This window comes from Gavialis gangeticus, unplaced genomic scaffold, assembly GCF_001723915.1.
Source record: "Gavialis gangeticus isolate Ggan-Ray unplaced genomic scaffold, GavGan_comp1, whole genome shotgun sequence".
Classification (NCBI taxonomy): Eukaryota; Metazoa; Chordata; order Crocodylia; family Gavialidae; genus Gavialis; species Gavialis gangeticus.
In genome coordinates, this window is record NW_017728995.1 from 45,727,736 (window position 1) to 45,738,284 (window position 10,549).

General features: G+C 44.9%; 1 protein-coding gene across 4 annotated transcripts in view; it reads left to right on the plus strand.

The window, feature by feature from the left end:
* The window catches only part of SPHKAP (SPHK1 interactor, AKAP domain containing), a 186,516-nt gene that overhangs the window by 59,408 nt on the left and 116,559 nt on the right, over positions 1 to 10,549 (plus strand). For all 4 annotated transcript variants that reach the window (XM_019503603.1, XM_019503605.1, XM_019503604.1 and 1 more), the window contains exon 3: positions 9,319 to 9,429. In XM_019503603.1, the coding sequence (XP_019359148.1) occupies positions 9,319 to 9,429 (111 nt within the window). The remainder of the gene's footprint in view (positions 1 to 9,318; positions 9,430 to 10,549) is intronic.

The window sequence follows — 10,549 nt, forward strand, 5'->3', positions numbered from 1 at the left end:
TGGAGTCCTGCCTTTGCTTTCAAATCAGTCTTTCATATGAATATGTCTTCTTTTCTATCCTCATCTCCATGAAAAGAATTGCATATAAATACAAACAACAAACCAGCAGGAAGTTCAGTGTACCAAACAGTCATCTTATCTTGTGCTGTTCCAGGGGTGGCCAGAGTTACTCACCCTGGGAGCCACATCCAATCCTCCACTGAAGTCAGAGAGTAGGGGGAGGGAGCTGAGCAACCTGCAGTGGAGGTGACCATCCCTCCCCTGCACCGCCAAGCCACTCCTGCTTTGCCTGTGGGAAGCATGCCCCAGGGTAAGTGCTGGGCTGCGCTGTCCCCCGGAGCTGCCTCAGGGAGAAGTGGGCAACACTGTCCCCCAGAGAGCCGCAATACTGTGCCAGCAAGCCGTATGTGGCTCGCAAGCCACAGTTTGGCCACTGTTGTACTAGTCAGTCCATGACCGCAAACATGATAAATCTGACTTTTTTCCAAGCATTCATTCTGAAGCATTACCAAACAGCCCCACTGCTTCAGGGTTAGCAACATGTGTTTTCAATTAAAATAGAGTTCCCGAGGAGGGTGATTTGGATGACAAGAAGCATGGTCACCTCATACAGGAAGGGAAGAGGTTGAGTATAAGGAGAACTCTGGCTCCTTATCCAGTGCCTTAGGTTAACTATTGCTGAAAAGTATGAATATTTTTGTAGATTTCTTTTATAGATAAATTTAGATAAAGGCAGGAGAGAAAGGGAAGACAACATATTGTGAAGCCCTAGTTAGAACTTTGTTAGGATGTAGATTACTGGGAGCTCTGACTATAGCTAAAAGAACAAGAACTGCTCTTAACACTTCACCTTCCAGAGTGTATTAAATGGTTACGAGGCCCTGTGCATGGGACATTGAGAGGAACTGACTTGCCCAAATTCTGACAGCCAGAACTAGCATCCAGATCTCTTGTTCAACAGTCTCACATCTTGTATCCTGACCCCCAGGTTATGGACAGACATTACACATAAACCGATTTAAGTGATCCGAAACTGGTTTAAACCTGTAACAGAACAGACATTCAGTGTACATAAACCAGTTTCAAAATGGCTGAAACCAGTTTGAGATAAACTTGGTTGAATGTAGTATCAGACTTAACTGTTTTGGCTTGGACCAGTCTATGCAGTGTCTGTCCCAGACCCGCTCCTGGTTTAAGTTAAACCAGACATCCCCAGGATCCTGGCATGCTCTCTGCTCCAGCCCAGTCAGGCTGGCCCCACTCCTCTGCTCCCCAGCCCAAACAGGGACAGGCAGGGGTGAGGGTCTGGCCAGGGAGAGATTTATTCCTCCCTCTCTATCCCACTGGCGGGGACCCAAGCTGAGTTTGCCAGGCACTCCCCTGTTGCTGCTGCAGCAGTGGGGCACCATGGCCCCAAGGCAGAGAGGGGCAGGGAGGTGGGTTAGTCTCCCCTGTACCCCAGTGGCAGCCGGGTCTGCCCACCATCACAGCCACACTTGCTTCCTATGGCAGAAATGTTCCCTGCTGTTCCCTCTGCTGGATACCAAAGGGAAGAGGAATAACCCCCAACCCTGCCCCCTCCCTTCCCCTAGCAAGGGGCCCTGCAGACTGGCATCTGGCTGTGCCCCCACCTGGCTGCTACAGCGGGAAGGGAAAGGGCCCTTGATGGGGGCAGCAGTCCCTGTCATAATGAGGGGGAGCAGGGGGCCACGTTGCAAGGCGGCCAGAGCTGCAGTGAGTTGCATGCGGCAGCACTGGGGTCCAGGGTGGGTCAGAGCACCCCTGCACTGCCACCACCACTGCTAGCCCCAGCTTTGCAGTACAGGCAGGGATAAGTGTGCACAGCCCCAGCCCAGCTGCATGCCCAGGGAGTGGTGCCATGGTCCAGCAGGACTGAGGGACCTGCCAGGGGGCAGGCAAAGCTCCTCCACGGGTCGAATCCACTAGCCCGTGGCATCTGGCTGTGCCCCCACCTGGCCACTGTAGCAACAAGGGGGGAGTTTTCCCAAGAGCAAGCCTCTTACCGATGGGAGGGGCTGTACTGTGGGGCAAGGAAAGCTGCTATGGGCCACAGCAGTGGCAGCACTAGGGGTGCTCTGGCTCGCTCTGGGCCCCAGTGCTGCTGTGCGGAGCCCGCCGTGGCTGTGCTCACCCCGCAGCACAGCCCCCAGCTGGGACAGGACTCACGCCTTCCCACATTATGACAGGGGCTGCAGCAGCGTTGGGAGGTGTAGGGACAGGGGTTATTCCCCCTCCTTCTGGCATCTGGTGGAGGGGACAGCAGGGGGCTTATTCCCCCACAGGGAGTGTGCACAGCAATGACGGTGGGCAGACCCAGCTGCCAGTGGGGTAGAGGGGAGACTAACCCTCCTCCCTACCTTCCTCTGCCTCAGGGGCCATGGTGCCCTGCTGCTGCAGCAGCAAGGGAGGAACACACCGCCGACCTGGCTCAGGTGCCTGCTGGTGGGGTAGATAGGGGGGAATTAAATGCTTTAGCGCCCCCAGCTCCTGGCCTGAGCAACTGCAGGCATGTGCCCACATGTCTGGTCTGTTACAAACCAGTTCAACATAGGCAGGTTAGACTAACCTGCAAAGGTTGAATCAATTCAGGCTCCAGCTTTTTGAATGGCTGTTCCTAGCCCCAATGGCTTCTGAGAGAAGGGCTGAGTTAAGGGTAGAAAGAACTGAGCAATTAAATCATAGCCATGATTTTTAAGAAAGTTTAAAAAGAGTAAAGAGTACTTTGATACATCTAGGAACATTTGAGTTAAAAGGAGAGTTAATTCTGATGTGCAGTGAACACATCAGCTCTTGAGTATAAGTTCTGGAAGTGGGTGAAGTCTGCAGACTACCAAATAAGATTTTTTTTTTGATTCAGTATAGCTTGATGAAAGCCATGGAGACAGGACTGAGAAGTCATATACATAAGTGCTGGAATTTCCAGTCTCTCTATAAAGGAAATGGATGACTGTTTTGAATTTTATTGAGCAAATTACAGATAAAGATGCTGTCCTTTTCTAAATTGCTTCCTGCTTTGAGGATATCATACAGATATTAAGAACATCCAGATTTATCATCATTAATGATAACCTCAAGAAGGATATATAAACTTGTGCTTTTAGTCTTAAGCCAAATGTATAGCCATTAGGATGAGAACCGTGTAGGGGCAGATTATCCCACAGCTGCCTACTATTAGGTTCTTACCTCATTCTCTGAATGATTTGGTACTGGCCTCTGTCAGAGACAGGATATTGCATTAAAAAGACCTTAAATCTGATCCAACATGATCATTCCTATGTTCCGATAAACAAAGGAATTTCTTTGCAATTTAAGTGTAGAGGAAAATATTTTTTTTTTGCCCTTTTATTGCTTCTCCTCTCACCAGTCTTTTTCTCATTACTGCCACCCTTATTTTTCTCGTTTTACTGCTGTTCCTTATCTTTTGTTTCTGTTTTTACCCCTTTTCTTTTATCCAGTTTATTTTCTCAGCTTTTCTTTATAGAATTTGTATTTTTCTTAAAGCAGGCAGATTATTTTTAATTTTATGGAAGGGCAAGTCTGTGACTGTTCCATAGAACACCTGATGTGAGCAGGCATTATGATAGACTTTATCCTTGCTCAGTGCAACTGCATTGAGACTGTTACTATTGTTCATTTCCTTCTTTAAAAAATGTTTGTTTTGTTGCACTGTGCTACACCTAGTAGAGATGGCTTGGTTTCTGTTTTAAATGAAACTGTACTGTTAAAAGTTTCTAAGTCTGATTCTCCACTGTTTTGCTTGTACTTTGGATTGTTGCTTGCACACACATCACATGACTGTACAGTCTCCCATCTAGAATTTGTGGAATAGTCTATATCCACTTTATCCAGCTGTAAATGATTATATGAAGTGTTGGGCACTGAGGCAGGCCAGGAGACCAGGGGCTATACAGGCTCTTCACTGCAAGAGGAAAAGCTGGTTTTTATAACCAACGAGTATTTGGCACCATATTAAGTGATCCATTCCAATTATTCAGGAAGAAGTATTTACCTAACAAAGGGCCATGACTACCAGAACTCAGGGACAGTAAATGCATTTTTTCCTTTTGATAGGTTAAGAACAAAGCAAACACTAACATTTTTAAAATGTGAAGAATAGCTCAGGGTATGAGTGCAGTGACAACTGAGCTAGCTCCACCACTCAGGTAGCAGAGCCATATGAACATGGTGCTCCATCCAAGCTGATAGGCCTAAAAACTACCTTGAAATCAAAATAGACTGAGTAATTGGACAGGCCAAGGACTACTGAGTAGGGAAAAAGACACATGTTTCCAAGCTTCACAACAGTTTAGCACACAAAAGACCTACTCCAGGAGTATAATCTGAAGGTAGGTGGGTTCAGTGTAGCTTTATAGGGATAGCAGGCTCATGATCCCCAGGAATACTTCAACAAAGCTAATATCAATGCAAGGGAAGCATTCCAGGGATCATTCACAACAATGATAGGAGGAAGTGGAGGAGTGAAGCTTAATCCTGAAAACCTCTCAGCCTGTGGAGAGATGACGCTGTAACTGCCACTCAGTGGTTATTTGGTTAGTTTTATATTTGGAATTGCTTGATACTGGGTCATTTTTGTAACAAAAATGGATTGATGGATTTATAGCACAAATGAGGCCCAGTGTACCACAGATAAGTCTTACTTGATCAAGCATATTTCCTAGACATACTTTTTGTTGACAAGTGTACAGCACACTCAGTACCCAGTAGTATTGTTCCTGCTTACTTGTTTCTTTGTTTTTCATGCAGCATTAGTAGAAAGGCTTCACAATAATGACAGACTATTCAGAGCTCAGAAGTAGGTGTTTTCCCCAACAAGTATGTTTTGTTTGAACACTGAACTACATTCTAATACAAGAAAATTACAGTCAAAAGCTATTTTGTAATTTTATCCCAGCACAGTGTTAAAGCAAGATACCGCATCAATTCTTGCAAATATGGTAGCAAATGTGTAGTTTTAAAATATGTGCTTTATTATTTTATAAACAAAGTTGAGGCACTAGTTAGTGCCTACTTTCTTTCAGTGTACAAGTTTCCCTCATTTTATGGTGTACATGCATTCCTGGAAAACAGCACATAACTCCAATTCACATAAAGGGAACCCGCATTAAATGTAACAAACAGGGATACATTCTAAGACCTCAACTGTACTGACCCCCAGACCCACTTCTGCCACTTTTACGAGACAATTTTGATACTCACCAACAGCAGACAATACAGTACACACAAGCCCAGGGCACTGTCATAATGGAGATGGCAACTACAGAAACACGTGGTGCAGACCATGAGCAAGGAGCACAGATCCACACAGGAGACTGTATTTTGGTGCACGTCACTCCCCCAGTGCACCGCACAAAGCAGCTGACTGTGGGCTTCCACCACACCGATTGCTTAAGAGTGAATTTACCTCGCATATAATACATTTTTGGTATAAAAAGGGTCATCACATATGAGTGAAATTGCACATGAAAAACCCACATAAAGTGAAGGAAACCTGTAATTTAAAAAGAAATCAGAATAAAATCTGAAACAATTTGCCAGATCTGATTCCTGTCATCCTTGCATTATGGTGATAACTACACAAGATACAGCTGGTGTCATTGCTGTTGTTATTCTTGTTTCTGAAACCATCTAATTGTTTTAAAAAATATTATGGCCAAGTCACCCTTGGCATAGAAAAAAACCTGCAGCAGGAAGAAGTTACTAGGTTGGTGGTGCAGAAAGCTTCTCAGATTGTGGCATATTCTAAGAGAGGCATTCTCATTGCTTCGCCGTCCCCTTCCTCTACCTACCATGGCCCCCATATCCTGCTATAGCAGTGTACTGGCCAAGAAAAAACCCCAGTGAACCATAAAGAGAACTCCCCTGGAGCCAACTGTGTATGTGACTATTCTAGTCCTTCACCATTTCCCTCACAAGTACCAGTATGGTACAGTATGGCACAGCTGAGGATGAGACGAGAATCTCCATAGGTCATGGTATCAGGAAGACTGACAGTTCCAGGTTTCAGAGCATCAGTGACAGTGCAAGCGTCAGCTCCAAATCCAGTCTAGGACCATTTTTGCCTACCACTACCAGAGACATACATTTTGTGTGCAACACTTCAGCTCCATTTTTGAAAGCTAAATTATAAGTCCCCTGGTTTTTTCCCATTATTATTTTTTAGGCTGCATTTAGTAGAAGTTAAAAAGGAATAATCTTTCCTGCCTCCTCAAAAATCCTGACATATTTTAAATAGGAGGAAGAGGGGTTGTGGGAACAGAATGCCACTACCATTTGCCTGTTTCACAGGGAATATAGTCAAGCTGCATAGCTGACAAATATTTGAAGAGTTATGATGAAATAGTTCCCCAATCCACTGACTGTTTACATCTGTGTTCTTTGGAGTGAATTTTATGTTTATTGTTAATTTTTCCTGTGTTTTAGCCAACAGATATAATATATACACATAAGGACCCAAAATAACTATCCCAACTGTTAGTTAAATTTTTTGGGAAGCTATAATAAATCATACATACAGTGAACGTTAGAAGATGTAGCATCGCTAGCATGGTGCCAATCTACTGAAGGTTTTAAGTGGACTGCCTTTACCATCATAACCGAGTTCCTTGGAGACACATGAATAGACATTGTAAAGCTAAGTGCTTGAAGAGCAGAGAGCTTGCAGTGCTGATGCTGCGTAGTCAGGGGCCCCCTGTATCCCTGGAGTCTGCCTGGTGATAGATGGCAGCAGTGCACAGGGCAGCCCTGGCACACTGAGTGAGCCCATGTTTCCCTGCAGCACAATGTGGGATTGTGAAGAGGGCATGTTCTGCTTCCTGCTTGGCTGAAGGAGTAGAATCCTGCCCAAGCAATACACAGTGTCTCTTCAGGGAGGCAGGGGGCAGGGGATGGGAGGAAAGCACTCTAGGGTCATTTGTACATGCCACAGAACTGGCCTTTAGAGTGGCTTAATGCCCTTTAGCACCATTTTAATGGTGCAGCTGTTTGCATATGTCAGTGGTGTAATGTGCATTAAATGACTTTGGGACGCAACAAAATAAAACATCTCCAAGGCTTGCCATGGAGGGAAGCACTGGGCCTTGTGCATCTTAGGGGCTGTGCAGGCAGGCTCCACTGAAGGAAAAAAACAAAAAGCAGCAAGCCTGATCTTTTTTCCCCCCTCTCCCTGAAGCCTGCTTGCCTTTCTGAGCTGCACAGAGGCCTGGCAATTCTCTCCACAGCTGCAGTGCCCTCTGGGACTGCTCGGGCCAGGTGCTTGTGGGTGGGTGCTTCCACTGCCACAGAAGGAAGCACCAGCCCCCCTCTGCAGCTCACCCTTCCCTCCCTGCTGCTGGAGAGGCTGGTAAGGGTCAGGCCCAACCCTTGTGTACGTGCCACAGGGGTCTACTTCACCCTAAATTAAAGCGGTGTTTTTAAAGATCCACTGCTTTAATTTAGGGAGAATTAAACTGAAGTAGACCCCTGTGGCATGTACAAACATCTTAGGAGGCTAGGGAAGGGTAAATTGTGCAGACACTCACTTTCCCAGGAGAAAAACTTCCAGGAGAGATTTAACCCTGGTTGATTCCAGGTGTTATTTTTCTCTTGGAGCAGCCATCTTTGCTCTGAGAGAAAAATCCTGAACATCTTTATACTCATGGTTTCTCCTGGGAGAACAGCAACTCTCCCAGCAGAGACGGAGGGCATTTTTACACATGCATGTGTCACAGCACCAGGTACTTTGAAAAGCACCCAGCGCCAAGATGCATGCAGTTGTATAAGTGGTGAAATGCACGTCAGCACTGAGAAAATGGTGGTGGCATGCTTTTGAACTAAAACATCTCAGAAGTGTTTTAGTTCAAAAGCGTACCACTGCCATTTTCTGCACAGTGGTGCGATTAATTGAGTCTGCTGCAAAGCTGCAGTTCTCCAGCACGTCACTGGAAAAAAGTACATGTATAAATGCCCTGAATGTCTGTACCTGCCCTATGAGGAGATTGAGAACCCTCTTGCTCAACATCTGTAATCACATACTGGTGCTGTTCTCTCTCAACTTGGCATGCTCCACATGTGTTGTGTCAGTATGAGACAGATTTCACTGGGCATGTCTATGCGTTCATTAATGTACCCTAGTTATTGCACATTTAGATTAGTACTTCCTTAATGAAGTACTAATTGCATGCACAGTAGCTAGAGTTACTGTGCAGCAGTGCTGGTGCAGTTATTTTGTGACACTTACTGCTCATTAGCCTACTGGGCAGTGTTATTAGGCTATCTGCATGGTTGTTAACCACCACGCTACTGTGCAGTATTTTTAGGCTAATGCGCAGTAAGCATCTCGTGTAGACGCGCCCATTGTGTTTAAAGAAAGAATAATTTTAATAAAATGTCAGGCTGTGTTTAAAGGAAAAAATAACATTTGTGTTACATTAAGTGTAACAGCCTGAAAAAGTTTTAGTACTGAAAGATATGTAGTATATTGAGATTTCTCTAATGAAAAGGAGATTTGGCTCTTTTGGTTGTTGTTTCCTTGCTTGACAGGAGCAGCATCTTAAGGGATGCATCCTATTCTAAAGCATCCACCTTGCTGGGCCTTGACTGTTACAACCATTGTAAATAGTCTTTAGCAATAGAGCAAAGAGGAGCTAAAAAGGCTCAATTGCTTGTGTTTCATTTGGCCAAAACTCAAAATCACTGGGTTGTAAGTAAAGACTGAAGTTTGACTCAAGGGGCGAGTTTTTTTTCTTTCAGAAGTCAATGGCAAACCCCCTCTACTGTCTTCAGACTGGATACAAGTAATGCTTACCTACCTATAACCTCTTGAAGGAGCAGTCAGATAGAAACATTTATAAAGAGCATTCAGGACACTTGCAGTCCTCAGCATGAAAGCCAACACTCCTCAGCATGAAAGCCAACAGAATTGTTACTCCCCCCTTTATAAGAAACAAATGATAACCCTGCGTACCAGAAATCCTGCACAACAACCCAGATTAGCTTTTCACCATTCATGTCTGTCAGTTTCAGCCAAGTGAAAGTCCCCAGCAACCTACTGGAAAATGCTTGTGTTTGTTGGTTCCAAAATTACCTTCAGATATCTTTAAAAATATATATATGTATAGTGCTTTGAAGAAGGCAGCATCATTTCATTTCAGTTTGGGTACCTTGTATTTTCAAGAGGAGCATGGGTCTTGGTCTTATATCATGTGAAGTTCACATGCAGGACTCCCATTGACTTTGAAGGGTGCATACTCAGTCTTAGACGGCTTTTGGGGGTTAAGTAAAATTCATCTGTTTTAACAGATACTCTGCAGCAACAGTCTGCTAGAGTCAACAGACTACTGGCTACAGAATCAGAGGACACCATGTCGGATCGGCTTTCTGGAAGACAAGTCCGAAAACAGTTGCGCTTCAGTAAGTACTCAGAAGCTTTAAACTCATGTGGGGAAAAGTGCAGTAAGTGCTGTGAGGGGAAGAAGCTGTCTTAATGAGGTCATAATGCTGTGCGCTTTTTGAAAAGTAGTAGTAGTTGTCACTTAGCTAATAAAAATTGCCACTAGGTCTCCCTATCTATATTTAGGATTTCCAGTTAAATATTGAGATGAGTAGCTGAAACAAAATACAAGTGCAGATTTGTATATGGTATAGTGTAGAAATATTACTTGGAGATTAGCAAGATGCAAGGATTTTTGTGCATGGTATCGGTTATTGGACTAACTGCATGGGATAAACTGCATGGACTAACCGCATGGGATAAAGTTTGGCAAGCTTGAAAGTGCAAAGCATTCTTGCCTGCATTTGGCCTGTAGACATAAGCATTTAATTTGGAATCACAGAGTTGACTACAGAAAGAGAAACAAAAAGAAAGCTATGACAATAAGAGAAACACTTTGAGTCATAAATAGATAAGAAAAGAGCAGATGTTTAAAAGATTCTGTTGAATGCTCCTGAAGATTAAAAAAACCACACAATTATTTAAAAAGTCCTCTTTCCATGTTAGGTAAGGGGAAGGTTCTTGTACCACACACACACAGAATTCTTCCATATTTTAAGTTTCTAGTTAAAAATGTGAGTTAACACAGCTAAACAAATTGGCTAAGTACAGACAGTCAAAAAGCCCAAGGCTGAATTGATTCAGTCTTTGCAAGTTAGTCTAAGCTGCAGAGATTAAACCGAGAAGCAAGTGACCAGACATTCACTTTTGATTCAGGAAATGCAAGCACACACCTGCAGTAGCTCAGGCCAGAAGCTGGGGGGGGCACTAGAGTATACCTCCCAGCCTGTCATCCACTGCCAAAGGGAAGGGACTGAAGTTCCAAGACTTTTCTCCCACTCCTGTTAGAGTGGAGGGGGTGTAGCCAGGCCCCAGCCAGGGGCTAGCATGCTGGAGGGTGGGGGGTTAAATCCCCTTTCTGGCCGAGCCCAGGTCTGCCTGGGAGGGGAGTGGGGGGGAAGGTAGTACCAGCTAGGCTTTGCTCCCCCTGCTCCCCGCTCAAGGGGAGGGGGGCAGCCCTTGCCGGGGGGGGCAGGGGCT